This window comes from Cuculus canorus, chromosome Z (genome assembly GCF_017976375.1).
Source record: "Cuculus canorus isolate bCucCan1 chromosome Z, bCucCan1.pri, whole genome shotgun sequence".
Classification (NCBI taxonomy): Eukaryota; Metazoa; Chordata; class Aves; order Cuculiformes; family Cuculidae; genus Cuculus; species Cuculus canorus.
This window is the reverse complement of record NC_071441.1, coordinates 16073269-16093178: the sequence shown is the minus strand read 5'-3', so window position 1 is coordinate 16093178 and position 19910 is coordinate 16073269. Positions and strand designations below refer to the sequence as shown.

Sequence of the window (19910 nt, the reverse complement as noted above, 5' to 3'; positions counted from 1 at the left end):
GAAGTAAAATTAAGTGAGGGAATCCAGGGCCCCAAGTGATTTTTTCCCTCCCTCCTTTCAGTTGCGGGCAGCAACATTGGAAGGAACAGACGGGTCTAGACTATAATACATGGCTTTGTGGCTGGTATCACCATAACAATTTTGGGTTTTCTTGACAATGGGATGATCAACACGGCACCAGGTTTACAGGCATCAAATGAGAGCCATCTTTCCCAAACCTGCTTTTCCTCTTCTTCTCAGTGAGCATTAGCCCAATGTTCTTCTAGGGCTGTCTCCAGGATGGATGAAGATACCAAGTCTAGCACTTGGGGGTTATCATGTTTTAAAAGCTATCCCAAAACAAAACTCACACAGGAAATAAATCCAGGCCTTTTCTAAAACACCCAGAGTGATTCCAGAGATCTTTTCTTGCAGTCTTACCTGAACAACGTCCATTCGGGAAATGCAGAAAAGTACCTAGCAAACTTGGCTCTCATTTTAATGCCTGCTTCAACTTTGGTTTCTGTGATCTGTACTTACCACTGAAAGAGCAAGAAATCAGCTGACCGCAGTGAAAACTGAGGGGTCTCTGATGAACCCCATCTTAGGTGGCTGGCCATTCTTATTAAATGCTTGAGCCCATCAGAAGATACATGACCAGATATTGCAAGAGGTCGGATCAGACCACTCACCTCTACCCCACAGGGAGGTGGCTGGGGGCATTTTAAAGGAAAGAGCATGCTACAGGGCAGAAAAGGAAGCAAAATTTCCCTCTTACTCTCTTTAGGGCTTCTGCTAGCAGCAATCACCAAAAAAAAAAAAAAAAAATTCTTGATGGTTTTTTGACATAAAAATATTGGAAAACTTCGTCTTAAGTCTAAAGGAACTGGAAGACTTTTTTTCAGCCCATGTATTAGTGAATGATATGACAGTAAATTTCTGCCATTTTATTCTTTTATGGCCATGAGGGACATCCAGAGATTTCATAGGAGGTGACTAAAAGCCATCTAATGTGTCTGTTTACCACTGATCTTCCCCTTGATATATCCCTCAGCCCCTACAGTTCCTCCCCTGAGAGCTGCTGTCACTAACACATCACTCTCCTCTGCCTCAGAGGACAGTATCTCCAGCCGTTGAGAGGCTGTGCTAGTGCTGATCTATTCATTATCTGGCAGATAATGCTCTCTCACAGCCAATTCCATTAGCAATATCCATCTCAATGACAAAGTACCTCCTTTTACATGTCTGGTTTACAACCACATAGACGTTAAGTGTTGTGCTTGGCCCCTTTTTTTGACAATGGATATCACTGACCTAGTGCAAGTTGTGTTTATCATTCATTTTCTTCCAATCATCTGGGTGGACAGAAGTTTTTCCATAAAAAATGGCCTGCATTCTTTGGTGACTTTGTTGCTTTGGCTGAACTAAGAAAACTAACAACAAATATTCAGCTTTCCATGTAAGGCCAGGGAAAAAAAAAAATCTTTGAAATCTGAAGCAGTATTTCAAAAGCTTAATCTTCCAAAATCAGATTGAGACTATTCAGAAAGGACCCTTGTAAGTTACTTGAGCTCTGTGCTTAGCTTTACTTTACTACTGTTGTTTAAATGAGAAAAGTAATCCAGTGAAAATTAAATGGGCAATTTTCATATGAATGCCTCCGGGTAATATTAAGATTCACAGTACGAAGTGGCATGCTGCTTCATATAAATTGATATGAACAAGGTAGTAAATAACTACTGCCTTTATAATGGAGCAAACATTTTGCATTACTAATGTTTCTGAAAGAAGGTTGGCTGAAACATTTTTTTTCCCCCAAATACATAGTACAGGTTAAATGCTCCAGCACTTTCCAGTGGCAGCACCCATCCTCATATATTATAGTAGCAGATAAAATAACCCTGATTAAATTAATCAGTGTTTTGAACTACTGTTGTTCTCATTATCAACTCTCTAACGTTGTATGTTCTGAGGATATATCCTGAAGTGCAATAATTGTAGGCATTGCTTCATTAGCAAGTATGATCAACGTGGGTTATCAAAAGCATTTTTCATACATAACAAATACAGCAAATTACTAAAACAATAAAAGAAATATCTAAGATCTACAGCAGGTCAATCTACCTGATGTAATATTTCATTAATGTTAGAAGCAGATTTTTAATTTAATTTTTCATTGCTTTTGTCTAAAGGAGACCAGGGACACCAGGCTGGCAAAACATCAGGTGAAATTTGACTATGCAATGATGAAAATATTACTTCATATGTGATACACTCCCTTTAGAAATCTTGCTGATTGCACACAGGCTGTATAATTATAGATACTCATGAACTGTACTTCATTAGAATGACAAAGTGTCGGCATTGGTGAGACATTTAACCCACTCAGTATTAAATGGAAACAACTTAAGTATACTTTCAGGATCTTCATAGTTTGAAAAAAAGAACACAAGGGGATGCTGAGGAACATAATACCAATAGAGCTGCATTTTTTTCCCCAAAGATTAAAATCACCTACTATTTAATCTATTTTCTCTTTCTTGGAAGAAGAGCAATCCTGTGAGTTTTAATATTTTCCCTTGGCAAAAAAATTTAATGATCACCATTATTGCTCTATACAGCTACCTGAAAGGTGCGTGTTGGTCTCTTCTCCCAAGTGACTAGAAACAGGATGAGAGGAAATGGCCTCAAGTTGTATCAGGGGAGATTTAGACTGGGTATTAGGAAAAATTTATTCACTGAAAGAGTGGTCAAGCATTGGAACAGTCTGCCCTGGGAAATCGTGGAATCACTGTCCCTAGAGGTATTAAAAAAAAATGTAGATGTGGCCTTTTGGAACATGGTTTAGTAGGCTTGGTGTTGAGCTGACAGTCAGACTCGATAACCTTAGGGATCTTTTCCAACCTTAATGATTCTACGATTGTCTTGCATGATAAGTAGAATAAGTAGATAAGTAGAATAAGTTTTATTTTTCCATGTGAACGATGATAAAATTTAAGTCTGACACACTTAATTTTCTGAGAGAGTTACACTAAAAGGAGGACCCTTACTAGATGTTAATCAACTGACCTATGCCTGATGCAGGTTCTAGGTCATGTAAATCCACAAGTATTCTTTCTTAACTTAATAAAAAAGCACTTAACTAGGGAGAACAGGAATAATAAATAATATCGTGGATGATCCTGGCTTCACTGGGATAAAGAGCAAAATTCTGACTGATTTCCAAAAGGAGAGATTCCATATACAAGACTCTTGTTTCTACAAATTCGGTTTATATTTGAAGACCCCAGCAAAGAAAAGGGAGGTTCATTTATGCTGGACTAGGTTGGCCGTATTTGCCAGTTTAAGCACACTTTTTAATACGGTGGTTGTTGTCCTTACTGCATTTTTTGAGATGGCTACACATCTACAAGGTTACTACTGCATAGTTCATAAGGCACTAATCCAAAAAATGCAAATTTTAAAATAGGAGTATTTATAATATATAGTATTATAAACACATATTAAATAAAGTAATGGACAATGAATATGCACAATAACATGAGTAGCAAACTCAACCATGTAAATAAATCCCAGTTGCACAGAACTTAGTAAGGGAAAAGTTTGTTTTCTGTACAAATTATATAATTTCTTCTTACCAGTTGACATTACAAAGTCTTTAACCTTTACTTTTGCTGTTGAAAAGTTTTGATTTATGGTTTCTGTTTCAGGTCCTTTGTGAATGCTCACAAATGAGCAGATTTTGGTTATTGTTCAAACATGTTCCCTAGATTGAAAACTGCTTCTCTTGCACAGAACACTAAAATTAATTTGAACAAGAAAGAAAAATCAGGAAAAAAAAAAAAAGAAAGATTAATAATTACCTGATCATACTACCTCATCTCATGTGGCTTGCTTCTCACAGGAGCGTTTAGAAGACTGGACCGCTTCATAGTCAGCTTTCAGATCAAAATTGGACTAGCAGGATGAATTTTATGCAAGTAAGCAATCAAAAGTTCTTCCCAGCACAGTGTTTGTATATTCCTCTATGGCTGCCTACTTCTGTTTGGGTTTGATCAATGCCTTGCCACGTTTTACATCCTCTCTTACACTGCACACTGCTGCAAGGGACAGGCAGCAGTCCCTGAACCCAACTCCTTCTATCAAAGTTAACGTATCAGATGAGAATGAAAAAGCATAGCAATGCAGCCAAAACTAGGGAGAATACACGATCTGTCAGTGTTAATCCTTGTTAATATTCCACTTCACACCAGAGCGGATTTAATTGTTACTTAATGGCCCTAGGGCCTCTGAATGAGAAAACCTGTCTAAGTGAGCAGACATTTACTTGAAAGAATCTTTGTAAAAATTATTGATCTATCATATCCACAGATCATTCTAGAGACAGAGCAATCTCTCCTTACCTAATTAAACTGTGCTAATATGAAAATGCGGGCCAAGCCCATAGGGCAAAACTGATATGCCCGAGTGTGAAAACGCCTGGAAGTCATGAGCTCTGGGAAGAGAAAGGAAGAGAGGCGCACAAACTCTGTCTGCATGCTAATGAACTCCACTAGATCGTAATCTGCACAGATGCAATTTAAATTCTCTTCCACAACTTCAACCTCAAAGTCTTTTAATTAACCCTCAGCTGTGAGATAAGTAGCTGTGCAGAGGCAGGGATGGTGTAGCAGAGGTGACAAAAGACTACTCCTTACCACTTCTCCTCCCCCAGGATTTGAGGGTTGCATCAGTCACTAAACCAAACTCGGAGGGGTAATCAAAATGTCATTTACTTCATCTCCCATGGCATTTTAACTTCTACCCTGTAAACATTCCTAGATTTAGGACTGGCAAGAATGTTTTAGCAATCACGAAGCACACATTTCCACGGCCACGTGGCAGTGCTTAAAACCATTTCACTCCCACTTGACATGGAGCTTTGTTGGAGATGGCAGACAATATTTCACCAGCTTGGCTTAGGCTTTGCACAGACACTCAGCTTCCTACGGAGGTTTAGATCTAATGGAAGTGAGCCGATTTATTACCAAACTCAGCACCACCCAGACTCACAACGAAACCATGGGAGAGAATTGTTGGGCTTTATTTCAATTGGTGCCACAGCAACCCAGCAGTGCTGCAATTCATCTTATGTGGAACTCTTACAAAGTATAGACCAGCTCCCTACAACCATTTCCCTCCAGCTGCATACAGATGGGATCTACAAACTGCAGCACTTTAGCAGCATTCCAATGCTGCTCTAACACACAATATGGTAGATCTAGAGGTACACTTCTGTTTTCAATAAATTTACTCAGAATTTATACTCGTTAAAAGCAGAATTCATCAAAGTGATGTAGTAATCACAATTTAAGATAAACTACTGGCTATGGTTTTGGGTGGCATTGTTATTTTTATTCTTGTTTGGGTTGTTTTTTTTAATAAGTGGTAACAGACAGCCGCTCCCAGCAAGCACCTAAAGCCTTGCTACTTTACCCACATTTAAATCAACTGAAAAGTATTCGAATGTCCATTTACCAGTATTTGCAAATATCAAAAAGTTTTGCTCATTCAGATGCATACAGGTGCTCAGTTTCATGAAATGGACCTCATTCTTTTTTTCAATACAACTCCGAAATCTGAAGCATGGCACAAAATGATAAATCTTAGCTTTTCATCTTTAGTGTTATTTTCAAATGAAGGTGAGTGATCCCTGTACAGATTGCTTTACAACATCTGGCTGGTAGCTGATTTGAAAGAGTTGGTGGCTTCATTTTGCATTCTAATGAAGACCATGCTGCATAAATCACTGACATTAGATTCCCTACTGGCATACTTGGCAGAGCATTCCTCTATGAGAAGCTGAAGCAAGACAAAGAATTAAATGTCATTACGTCCTGGCAACTGAATAACCCAGATCAAGGACTGTCCAGAGCATCTAACAGCCACAGTCAGTCTTTATGTAGTTATGGGACAAAGCTAAGGACTGAACTTCAGGTCTCTTGATTCAGGATATATCATGTGTTCTACAGTCACCTAGAAAGCTACGGTTTGGATTTTTTTTTTTTTTATCCCTAAGAAAGGCAAAAGGCCATTTTGGAAACTAACCTGTATGAACAAGTATTTTTAGATAGACAATACTGAAATGCTTTGTCAAACTACATGCTACTCTGTTCCTATATTCCTAACAGACAGCCATAGCACAGGTTGAGACAGGGGGAAAAAAAATGAGCTATACTAAACTTGACAAGTGAGTCAGAGTCTTGCTTAGGTCTCAGGTCTTTTATTCCATGCTGTGCATGGGAAAGGAGACACTACTATACATCTTGCTGTAGTTATATTGCAGCTTCCAAACAGGAGAAGCTCAGGTCTGTTAGAGACATTGTGAAAATACAAAGAATACATGATCTGTAAGGCTGATTTCCTCAGCTATATCCAAAACACGTGTTAATTCATTCACAAACATAGCTGTATGTATAATGATCTTGCTTTTCTCCCTGCTGGCTCTGCAGAATTTATGTTAAGCATTTCCATAAATCATCATTCTCTGTGGTCTTCAAACTGAGTTCTCACCTTGCATGAGCTATACTCTGCTTTCACTCCACTGACTGAGATATCAGAAGTTTGCTGAGCTCATTGGACATTGAAAGAATCGTCCCTCACAGTCAACAGATCTGAATCGTCTGAAACTTAAACTCCAACCAAGGCCTCAGAGCAAAATAGAATATATGCCTCAAATTAACTACTATGACCTAAAACCAGTACAGAAGTGTTCATATTGACTTCAGTAAGCTTGTTTGCTTCATGGCAGTGAGTATGGGCACTGAGAATGCCACCTACTGGCAAAAAAAACACGAGAGACCATAATTCCGTGGCAGGTGATTTCCAAAAAAGGGAAAGAGTACGAAAACATGATGTGGGTCATTAATTTGTTTGGTTTTGGGGGGAGGGTGTGTTTAATTGCTCATGGACAGTTTTTTTTTTTTAAACCAAGTAGTTGTAACTGCATGATGTGACACTGAATCTTATGAAGAAACTTTGGTGGGAATGATTTTTGAACTTACATTACTACAACTTAATTTTCTACCGTAAAAGGATTATGTTTGAAAACAGTAATATTTTAAGAGACATCAGAGACAATGAGAATTAAATATGAATTGAACTGCAAAGCAGAGATTGCTCGTACTTCCCTATGCTTCCCCTTATCCCACAAGATCTCAAAAATAACTCTTGTCAAGAGTTCTTTAAATACCCAGTGAGAACATTCAGAGTCTAAATCTTTGACAGTAAAATCTGAAAAAGCATCAAACTCAACAGTGAATCTGTTTGTTATTGAGCTGTCAGCTATAGCAACTGCAATTCCAAGCTTTATGCAGCCAATTTGCCATGTGATCACGAATAGTCATCTCTGTGGAGAATATCTGTCCTGCTAACTACTTACGAAATGGTAACTGTTGTTACAGTACTACGGCAAGGCAGATCCATGGAAAATATCTCTGCTGATCCAGGAAGCAAATCTGCTGGTTTGAAAAATCTTATCTTTTTTTTATACCCAAAGATTATTGATGAGATTTTTTTTTATTCTCCAAACCTAGCCAACAACCAGGTTATCTAGGCTATCTAATATTGATATAATATTTTCTTAGTGTCCCATCTTTGCATTTAAGCCAGATATGGACTAGTACATGAAGTACTATTTGTTGGGGTTCAGCAAGAACCTCAGTTTAAATCAAATTTTATCATTGCCTAGATTAAGGTAACATTCACTGACAGAGAAACATCAATCTGCTCAAAAGGAAGACCAATAAAAAATTAGAAGTGCCAGAAGTGGCCTCCAACATACTTACTGGCAGAAGGAAGCTGGATGCAGAGGGACTAGAAAGTATCATTTATGAGAAGAAAAATCCCTAACCATAGTTTTTTCTAAACTCATCTCTTAAAATTTAGAAGTAAACATTATTTTGTTGTTAGCTGTGGTGGGGCTCCAACAAAAGCAGCATGCCTGGAAGTGCCAGTACTCACAAGATGCTATTCACATTTTACCACTAAATTACCATGATTTACTGTGACTTACAGGAACATCGCAGGAGGACTAGCATGGAGAAAGGAAAAAAACCAAGGGTCATCTAGGATGAACACAAGCCTCTCTGTAGTCTTGAAAATACCTGCTAATATCAAAACTCAGCATTTCACTCATTTTAGGAAAGCAGAAGGGAATAGGATACAATGTTTAAAATAAGCTGAAGAAATTAAAAAAAAAAATTAGTAAAATGGGAAAAATTGTTCTGGACATCTGTGTCACAGAATAGAGTCTTTGATCTATGCTTTGTCCATGCGAAAACTGCCCTTGGAGAGACATCAAAGGAGTCTCTGAAGCATGGCTGTAGAACTCTGATAACTAAGAGCTGTGGTGAAGATAAATACTGATGTGATGAGAACTTCCTGATGGTCTTCTGAGAGATCCACCACTGATGAGATCCTTCTACTCTAGTGAAGTCTGAGGCTGCATCTGCATGGGGCTATGCTGTACTGTACAGAGGTATCAGCTCTTTGGAGCTGGCGGAGTAGGTCTACACAGGGCTGCCTTGCACCACCACTGTTTCACTTCCACCAGCAAAAGAAAGCTTTCGGAGTAGACTCTTCTTTTAAAGCCATCCCTGCTTTTTTGTGACTACCAGTCAAGACAAGAAGGGAGAAAGTGTAACCATGTCAGGACTGGAACACTGCCCTGGGCTGAACATACCCCACTCCCTACCATCTCCCTGGAAAGCAGCAGGCACAGCGTTATCCCATTTGACTCTCTGAGCACTCTAGGAAGACCTGAAACACTGAGGACAACACAGGTAATTTCATAGATTTCCACCTGTCTCCAACATCAGCAGGGAAAAAGATTCAGGTTAGGAAAGGACTGAAAGTTAGAGAAGGCATCAATTCTGCAAATACATAGTGAGTTGCACAAAACTGAAAGAAAAACTAGAGACCTGTAAAATACAAGTAAATGTCTTAAGTTTCTTCCAGATTCTCTGCAAGAAACTCATTTGATGGCCCACAATTTCCTTTCAGTTTAAAACAATTTAATTACAAAGGGAGCACTTAGACCATGAAATAATACAGAAGTCAGAACTGTATCCTGATAGGTAAGTACAACTCTAAAGCATGATTGTATTACACTGAATAGTAAGTCTACACTGTTTAAAGAAATTTGAATGCATTGCATCTTCTTTTTCTTGTGATCACTGTCTATAAATTGTTGTTGAGGCTCACATTCATTAGCATACTCTAGGAAATGTGTTTCCTCCACTGCAACAAGGCAACAGCTCCTCCTCACACATTAATACTACCAAATCCTACTGTTCAATCATAAAGCAAGAATGTCGGTAAGGTCTTCTTCCACATGATAATCCCCTGCTTGTCATACAATGACATTATCCCAACAAAGCTGGAGACAAATTGTAATTCTTGTTGTAATTACAGGCTTTAATAAGTATAGAAGGTTGTTAGGTGCAGAGCAACTATTCCCAATAGGGATTCTTGGGGGAACAGAGTTGGTGCAGCCAAACTATTTATGCAGTTGAGACAATTCTGTGATCAAAAAAGCCTATCCTTACTTAAAGAGTCAATGAAATAATACATCATCTTAATTTAGATTTCGTTTTGAACAATTCCATCTCTTCCTTAAATTACGTTGAAAGATGGTATGATTTTCATTTGGCCCAGCAATTCATGTTGTAGGACAATAAAAAGCAAAAGACCATATCAAGCTTTTTTATATATTGTGGATTGAAATGTAAAAAGAATTACATTCTCTAATACATTTACTGAAAAAGTGGGCAGAAAGATTAACATTTATGAAGTTGCTAGGAAATGTTAAATGTACAAAAACCTAATTAGTATTTAAAAATATTTAAGCCTCCCAAGTCTAAAGAACTTTTAGAATCTGAGCTTTGCAGCTAGAAATAAGTTTGAAAAATTCAATAATGCTAGACAAATGATTATGAGTAAAGCCATTAAGCTATCAGCTTCTGACAAGCATTAAGCCCTGCCCAGAGATACTCTAAAACACATTGCTTCCTATATCTATTTAAAGCACTGGTCACAGAGAAAATAATTTTTTAACCATTTTTCATTTGGTCCAAACTCCACACAGGTTCTGCCAGACCAAGAAAACTCCAAGACACAGTCTGAGGATAACACAGCATGCTGGATGGTCATAATACCCAGGCCAGGATGTGTGGTGGGCACTGGATGTTTCAAAGCCCCAGGATCAGAAGTAAGACCTCCCTAGTTGACTTTTTAGGTGTCGGTCAGACTTCATTCTGTATGTATTTCCCAGAAGTTCAAACAATGGTCCCAGCAAAAAAGAAAAAAAAAAAAAAAACAAAACACAAAAAGATGAAAGCAAGGTTTCCCTCTTTACTGTTTTAGCATTTTTTCTAGTCTATCTTGTCCATCACATGTGTTCGGGGCAGTTTTCATTATGTCAACTTCCTCACACTTGGTGACACAGGAAACTTCAGTCCTCTCCCAGTGGTCTTTTGAAAGGACTCATCCAAGACTAGAGTTCTGCTCTGACTAATAGAAACATATGAATATTATGAAATAAAGCTTTCTATAAGACTTTACTGGCTCTGACTGGGTTGGACTTAACTTTCTTCACAACAGCCAGTAAGATCCTGTGACATGGATTTGTGTCTAGAAAAGTGTTGATAACACACCACTGTTTTGGCTGTTGCTGAGTAACACTTACACGGCATCGAGGCTTTCTTTTGCCCCACTCTGCCAGCCAGTGAGTACACTGGGGGTGGACAAGAACCTGGGATGAGACAAAGCTGGGACAGCTAACCTAAGGCAGCCAAAAGGGTATTCTATACTGTGTAACATCATTCGTGGCAACAAAAGCTGGAATAGAGGAAGGTAGGGCATTAGGTTGCTTGTGTGAGGTGGTGAGTGACTTCTTTTGCTTCACTCATTTTTTATCTCTTTCCTTCACCTATTAGATCATCTTTGTCTTGACCCATGAGTTTTCTTGCATTTGCTCTTCCTAGTCTCCCAGGGTCAGGTTGGGGAGATCTCAATCCACCACGAAGAGCTTACAAGACCTAGAAAAACTTATTTATGACTTAGGACATGGGAGCTGAAACCAGAATCAATCTTTTCTCCAGAAGAGCTACAGAACTTCCATAAGCCTGGGGGAGCTTCCAGAAGCCGCCTTTGGAAGGGGGGAGTTGACTCCTAAGTGAAAGTCTCCATAGCTCATTAGAATCACTCAGAGATTACACATCTTCTGAATATAGCTCATGTAATTGGAAAAGTGTTTTTGTTTAGTCGGTTTTGGGGTTGGTTCTTTTGTAATTTGTTTCTTTCTTTGGTTTCTGGTGTTTTTTGTTTTTTTTTTTTTCTGGGGCACGGGGTGGTTGTTTTAAATAAAACCCTAAGCTTCCCAGAGGTCTGACAAGCAGAATCTCCTGCATAAAGCTATGCAGGTGATGGGGACATAGGGACACAGGTCGGTGACTCATCTCACCACTACAGACAATCTCTCAAGTACCAAAACATATAGAGTTGCAACATTAAAATAATACTGAAATTCATGAAATATATTTCTGAATTAATTACTTTATTACATTTTTTTAAAAAAAAATTTGTCTTGTATCAGCAACTAGTTTTGAATCAAAGAGAATAATTTCAAACAGAAAAGCCAGGAACCAGAGAAGTCATGTCCTTACATTTGTTTATATGCTGCACATATAGACAGCATACAACTGGCCTCTCTTTTCAATGCTAGAAGCATATTGCCACTGCAATTCGAAAGCAACCATCATGTGTTCTTGGTAGGACCATCTGGAGGTTTAGTGCAAAAGTATGGGCCTTTGTTACAGAGCTATCCAGCTTCTTCTTTCTATTTGTGACTATTACTGACTAAAGCTTAAACCCTCCCTCATAGGGTCTGTGAGGTACTAAGGGATAGCAGTAGACCAGTAGACTCCCAGCAGTCTAGAAAGGAGCACCTGGATTAATCCAGCATTAATGCATCTGTTGCATTTGTCTCTACAAGGTAGCCGACAGCTGGAGTTCCTCATGCTGTTGCAAGGCTGACAGCAGCAGGCCCAGTGGCAATCCTCATTCTATAGCTGGTTACACGTACTTCCCTTTCTGCTCAGTCTAGAAACAAGGATTGTCTCAACTCTTCTTCTCTGGGTCTGGTCCTATTACTGAATAGATAGAATCATAGAATCGTTTGGTTAGAAAAGACCTTTGAGATCATCGAGTCCAACCATGCCTGTCTACCACTACGCCATGAGCCTCAGCACCTCGTCTACCCATCTTTTAAACACCTCTAGGGACAGTAACTCAATCACCTCTCTGGGCAGCCTGTTCCAGTGCCTGATAACCGTTTTAGTGAAGAAATTTTTCCTGATATCTAATCTGAACCTCCTCTGGTGCCACTTCCTTGCATCCAATCCCTTCTTACTTCAGAGAAGAGACCAATACCCATCTTCATACAATCTCCTTTCAGGTAGTTGTAGACAGCGATGAGGTCTCCTCTCAGCCTCTTTTTCTCTAGGCTAAACAGTCCCAGCTCCTTCCGCTGCTCCTCATAAGACTTGTTCTCCATCCTCTTCATGAGCTCCAGTGTCCCATTGTCGTTAAGGGGTCAAAATTGAATACAGTATTTGAGATGCAGCCTTTCCGGTGCTGAGTACAGGGGAAGGATGACTTCCCTGTTCTTGCTGGCCACACCATTTCTGATACAAGCCAGAATGCCATTTGCCTCTTGGCCACTGGGCACACTGCATGTGTGGTGGGCAACTCTGCAAACAAAGCACTATTTCTATCTAGCAAGAAAGAAATTAAAATGTTTACTTTCTCCCTTATTACATGAAAATTTGCTCCTTGTTCTCCCTTAAAAATAGTAGATAGTACTTCCTCTTATCCAAAGTCCAATCCAATTATTTCAGTAACCTTTGGACCAAGTCTTTTGTCATTAGAAAGTCCAACTACTAACATTTAATATTTCTGTCAAGGGATGGATAAACCGTACCAGAAAGTAACTAAAAATCCAGGCAAGTAAAAAGATTAATCTTAACAAAATCAAGAAAAACAGATATCTGAGAAAAATGTTGCCCATAACAACCATGAACTAGATGGAAAAGGGGGCAATGATGTTCTGGTTACAGACTTATAAATCCATGAAGGAAGAGATGAGAGGTAGGTAATTTGTAAATTACACAGGCCAAAGGTCAAAAATAAAATATTGTTTAAGTCTTTAGTTTCCTATTTTCCACAGAGACGAAACATTAGGAAAGAAAGATTGAGAAGTCCTGTAAAGTACAAATTAAGAAGCATAATTCTGTAAGTTTTTGTTAAATAACAATTAACAAAATAACTCTTGTGAATATACAATTAAGTACATTGAATTACCCTTCTAAAGGGGAATGGGGACACAAATTTCATAATGGAGTTAAAATTCTCTCATTATTTACAACTAGCTTAATCCCGTGTCACTTGTAGCTGCCTCACAGAGGTCAACAACCTGTTCTGATAAAATATGGGCTATTCAAAGACCACTGAGCTCATTGTGTGTGTTGTGATACAAAGCACTTAAAAATAACCTCTCAGTCATTTTGCTGATTCACGCTAACAGTTTAGTATCGGCAGATACTGGTGTGTTGTCAGCAATGTAAATTCATGCTAATTTGCTTTGAGATCATTCCTAAAAAAGCAGAAATGGAAGTCAGTGCTAGAATGATTGTCACATAAGGGCAACAATTTATTCATTTAAAAAAAGATAAAAGTCAATTATTAGCTCATCTCTGGAATTTTGATTAGTCCTTAGAAAGGAAGGCTTTGACAATTCAAATATCCAAACATGTAGGATGTTCCATTGTAATCCTCTCTGAGCCACCAAAATCCTAGCATTTCCCACAGAAAAAGCTCATGAGCAGATGGGAGTGCCGCTTCTGCCCCTCTGCTGATTGCTCCCATGAAGACAGCAGAGTTCTCCTGTGGCTGGACAGCCCTACCGTGGCAGCCCTGGACGACTGGCAGCAACGCCCTGCAGGGACACCATTCATGGCTGCAGCAGCGTGAGTCAGCTCAATTCCTATTCAAGTCCTATTCTGCCTCCATTTTCTTTCTTCCAAGGCACAAAGACTTTGAGACATAAAATAAGTTTGCTAGCCAACTAAAATTAACCTCTCCAAACATCTAAGGAGCTAAAATGACTCCATTCGATAGTTATTCCAGCTATCAGAGTCTCTAATAGCTGTAGAATCATATTTGTAGGATGCCCCTATATGTGCATACCGGGCTACTTGAGATTTTAAGTAGACTTAATTCCTAGGCACTTAGTGACGGTGCTCTGATATCAGATGAGAAATCTGGTCTTGACTTCTTGGTTCTTTTATGTTCTTTCTTTTTACGTGATAGCTTTTGCTCAATTACCCATGTCCTCTTACTTGACAAATTTTGATAAACTGCAGTTTTGATTAAGATAGCCTGAAACTGTGCCCTTTAGGATTATCAGTGACTCCACAAGCTCACATTACAAGCTACTAGGTTTAATATTGATAGGGTTTAGATCTGCTTCAACAAAGGCAATGAGACTACACAAAGCTTTGACAAAGTATGGAGCTGTGTGCATTGGTAACTGAAATTCCCAATCCTTAACAGTAACTTTTGAAAGGGTAACTTTTAGATGAAAAGGTGTTAAGGCTTTTTGGAGTAATAACAGTATCAGAGAGCAACAAGCTTTAAGAAGCCTGAAGGAGGCAAGCCCACTGCTGCTGATGATGCAAGTGCTGCTGAGGGGACACCAAACATATTTTGCACTTTGCACTTTGCCAAGGTCTTCTCTGGACACAGGCAGGCTGGAAAAAGCACATCCTGGGCACAAGTAAGAAAGGACTCGTTTAAGGCAGTGCAGTCACCAAGTGTTGACAGGAGACCTCCCAGTACTGCTCAGATAGGAAACATTTCTTCCACAGATACAAGCTCTTCATAACAGGACAAAGTAGACACAGTGCGTTGGTTCAGTGTTATTTCTCAGAAAGTTAGGGATGACCAGCTACTGAACAGCTATTTAAAATGGATTTCATCTAGACAAGTGCTTGAATACACACCAATGCAGTAGTCAAGTGATCCCAGGTGGAAGATGAGGGACAAAACAGCAGGTGTGGGTCTTGCAGAAGGGCCTTCAATGACTTCACGCTCCCACACCCCTACCCTGAAATCCATTTACTTGGTCTTTTGTGAAGCTGCTTTGTTCAGTTGAAGCTTTTTTTTTTTTTTAATGAAGAAAAGGTTGGTAGGTAAAGCTGCAATTTCAACACACCTCTTTCCAAGGCTCCCCACTCGCTCTGCCCCACTACCAGACATACAGTTGTTTTTCCAATACATACCTGTTACAATTCTTCGTTTGAATGCTTTGGCCTTGTGATGTTAACACGAGATGAAGTTATCAGTACCCAACAAAGAAAACAGAGGCAAACACTGGAGTATGCATTTTAAGTCTTGTTGCATGTTGTCTTGGCAACTAGTTAATAAGCCGTTACTCATTTTTCACCAGCACCTGACAACACTGCTGCAAGATTTGGTAAGGAGTATGCTAACTCAGCTGCTTTATAAGGTATCAGAAAAGATCTGCTAGCATTTCCATTTTGGAATCGTAAATCATCTATAAATTGCCCAGCAGCTGAGTATAGGATGCATAAATACCACTGTGACAATCCATTCCCTTGAAAAAAGCACAAAAAGAGTGTTGGGGTTTGGTAATGCTCCTTGCAGTATCAATACGTACATTGCTATTTACTACACAGGGAGAAAGGTTAGACCTCAAATTCCTCGAGTGAAAACACACAAATGCTTTCACAGACATTCTCTTGTATTCTCCTTCACAATCACAGGCATATGGTGAGGGGACATGGTTGGCCCCTTTCCACCAAGCTTACTTTGAAGAAAGAGTCCTACCCTTCCCATTGCTGCTATGCATATCCTCAAGCTGCTTTGAGGGATACACAAACATGAGCCAGCACTGCAATTACCATAACTAAACATTATAATCAAAGAGGCTGCAGTCAGCAGTCAGGTCTGACTACGCTAGAAGCTGTGCAGACACACTAGATGACACTACTCTTCCTCAAGAGTAAACTGTCCCTATGTATGAGCCACACAAAGAGTTCAGTCTCAAAGGACTGAAAATAAAGGCTGTTAAATTACATCCCTCAGACTACCCAGTCACCTTGGATGAATACCTTACTTGGACAAGAGGTCACCTCATTACCCAAATTACACCGAATTTCTCAGTTTGGGACCATAAAGGAATAAATACTTAAAATCACCTCTTTAGTATGAATATTGACCATTAAACACTGGCTAAACACTCAAAATTCAGCATTTGAGTGTTGTAACAGAAATCAAACATTCTGAAATTGTATTAAGAAATGGCACAAAAAACCCTTCTCCCTACCAAACAGCAGAGAAGACAGAAAGGAGCTTCCTGCAGATTCAGCATCAGAGAACCACAGAAAGAAACAAATAAATGATCCTCTGATCTATGCAGTGGGATTCTGGAGGTGCCAATGAACTTTCCACAAAATTTTCACCAAGAAATTGGTCAAGAGGACTACCTTTATTCCTGGATGCTCCCTTTATCCAAGTTTCAGGCTTCTTTAATGCTCTTTTAATATAGATTTTGGCAGTTTATTGTTTAAGGACTGAGCACTGGGAAAAACACATTCATTACTGCTTGTGATAGAGATGTTGATGAATTCCAGTCACATGCAATTAAGTTGTAATTCAACACAATGACAGACTAAACAGATAACTCTAGACAAAGAAGAAAAAAGATGAATCAAAAGTACAATTCCTTGAGAAAAATTCCTAGAGGATTCTATAATATTTCCATAGAAAAAAAGGGCACATAATCTTATTTTATTTATCATATGAAAGTAGAACATTTGTTTTATTTTAATTTATGCAATGGTATCAGGAGGTACTATCTAAAGAAGAGATCACAAAATATTAGACAAGATGGAATATTTTTGCTAAAGGAGAAGTGCAGTATCCTTTTTTTTCCCCTGAAGTTTTAAAGTAGAAAACATACATCTTAAAAATGGAATGCATTGCATCTTGCATTCCTTAAAGATAAATTCAGCTAATTTCACATATCAGAATAGCCTTTCTATAAAACAAACCAACTAGTGTCACTGAGAAGTTGAATTGGTTTCACAACATTTAAACCAAAATGCAAGACATGTATTATAGGCCTGAGTTTACTTCCATGTAAAATCAGGAACTACATGTCTTGACTCTAAATCTTCATACTATCAGTATATTGGTTCTGTTTGGTTTCATACTAGTGGAAGAAACCTAGAGGAATGCTTTTTTTCTTAATTCTGGCAAAGTTTCACAGTATAGATATGGGGGAATATGGGAAGATCTGCTATAGCCTGTGCTGCAAGATGAAAAATTAGTTACACAAGATATTTTGGTACACTACTCAAAAACATCAGGTCAATGCTGTCATGCTACTAAGACATCGGGACCCCTTTGTTGAGAACAACTGAACCTAGGAATGTGATGTACTAGCACGATACAACATTTCATAGCTGTTTCATCACACTTAAGAGATGTTCCCGAAGCTGGAATTTATTACATTTGTCAGTACTAGGCTGTACTAGTCAACGTCCACAGGGCCATGATGATTTCACCAACGAAAGCAACTTCTAATCCTTTGAGGAGGTTATATATTTTTACATGAAAGCAGAGATTAATTCCACCCATGCCTACTCTGCATTTATGTTAAATTAATAAGATGTTAGAAAACTTAACAAACACTTTATTCCAATGCAACCAGAACAAAATAGTATTTTACACTTCATAAAAACTGGGGGAGGAGTCGCTTTGCTTTATTGTACGAACTTCTACAGAAGGACAGGCTTGAAGAAAAGAGAAGATTTAGTCTCATGAGCCCTGTAAATTTCAAACTTCCTCAAAAAAACCAAAGAAAGTCCCTATGAGTCAGGGTAGACTCTCCACCCATTAGCTTTTCATGCCAAAAGAAAAGCTGGGAAGAAACATGGGACTTGAGCCACACTTGTGCAACAGCCTTGACACCATTTCTGCCTCTATCAAACTGCAGAGTTAACTATTGAGGTTTTCAGGGTTTTTTATGTACTCTTCCTACTTTAGTCTCTGGGACTGCTAGACTGCTACTATACAAACTGTTCAGCCAAAAAGTGAGTTTTAGTTATCTTTAATGTGACCTTAAAACTAACACCTATTGCGAAAATGATCATGGTAATATATGTGAAGCTAACACAAAAAAACTGATTATTTTTATTTGTCAGAAAGTTAAAACAAATACATTTTTAAGTAATGTTCTAAAATAAAGGAAAAAAATAATTGCTATAAAGAAGCACAAATGAAAGTTTGCCATAGAACAGCAGAGTGTGTTTACTAATTCTGCTCTTAAAAAAACCAAACAAAACAAAACTTTGTCAAACACTTCCAAAACTTACCTCGAACTTCAGGAGAGAATCGAGCTGAATGGCGAGACACAAAAAGTTTCAGCTCTTGATCCAAGTTGCATTCAATTAGGTTTGTGTCCCATGAACGGATTCCTAAAATTCAAAATATGAAATACATTTAAGCTTGATACATAAGCCATGGAAGTTTTAACTGAGTACGTCTTCATTTGCATTCATGATATTTGCCTATTTCTAAATTCCCAAACCAGCCTCTCTTCCTTTCATGCTACACAGCAATTATTTTGGAAAGGGCTGAGCACTCAGAAGCAGGACTCAGGACAAGAATTAGTCAGCCACAAGCAAGAGGAAATCTGCCTTTCCAAAGGGTGACCATCCTTTAAGGCCTCAGCTTTAGGACTGCTGGTCCCACATTGTAGCAGGCACATCATGAGTAGTTATTGGTGTCCCTGAATTTACTATAAAGCAACAATAAACTGAAATACAAAACTGAAAAGAGTTAATCACTCAGAGGACACTTTAGTCACATTGCAGGATCATTGTACTTGCCCCTTCGAGAAAAAAAAGCCAGCATTACCTAGCACGTTACAAATAAATATTTAAATACAAAGTATTAAATTCCTGACTTTGTCATTCAAAAGCTTTAAAGCATCCCATATTTTAAATTAAAATTTGTGATCTTTTATTTATGAAGTATCAAAATTCTAGTTTTGAGGTTTAAAAATGCTGTGCTTGATCTTTCTTCATCTTAAAGACTACACATCACATCCTTACTTCCCACCATTTTTCCCCCAGCTATTTAGAAAGGGAAACATTTGACACATATGTGATCAAAAAGTGTCTGATCCCAAGAAATGTTATTAAAGATTGAAATTTGATGGGAGTGAGCAGGGAGGGAATCACTGCAGCCAAAATATAGATTATAGTTTCCTACCACAAGATTTTGAAGACTAAATAAAAAAAATAAATCTACTTAACAGGACCTATTGTAAGATTTTTCTACAATACTCTTGTTTTCAAATTGTTTTTAAAAAATCTTCTGGTTTTGAAAAATAATGAGCCAGCAGTTGCACTGCAGGTAAATCCAGGCACTCTGTTGAGTCTGAGCACCAATATTACAGTGATTTTTCTTTTTTTTTGCCCCTAAAGTAATGGCGTTAAACTTACACAAATTAGCTAGCAAACACAGAAGGGACTGCAGGCAAGGAAGTGTCTAGTGGCCCCTCCCCACATGCATGAAATTGTTAATCCACTTTGGGGTTTGGCACCTTTCAGGTAGAGGAGATGCCTGAAGGGGCGTACGGCCTCACCACAATACAAGCACTAACACTCCTGCTGGTAGCTCTGTCAGGATTTCAAGCATTACTGTCAATGCTACCTCTCATGCTTTATTCTCTTTCAAGGCAGCAGAACCGTCAGGGTTCATACTGGCAGAAGCCATGTTGTAGGGCTGAAGTATGAGGA

The 19910-nt window shown here is 38.6% G+C and overlaps 1 protein-coding gene across 1 annotated transcript in view; it reads right to left on the bottom strand.

Annotated features, from left to right (window-relative positions):
* Window positions 1–19910, bottom strand: part of MAP1B (microtubule associated protein 1B) — a 74244-nt gene that overhangs the window by 50520 nt on the left and 3814 nt on the right. Inside the window, exon 2 of the mRNA XM_054054117.1 lies at window positions 18480–18581. Within this exon, the coding sequence (XP_053910092.1) occupies window positions 18480–18581 (102 nt within the window). The remainder of the gene's footprint in view (window positions 1–18479; window positions 18582–19910) is intronic.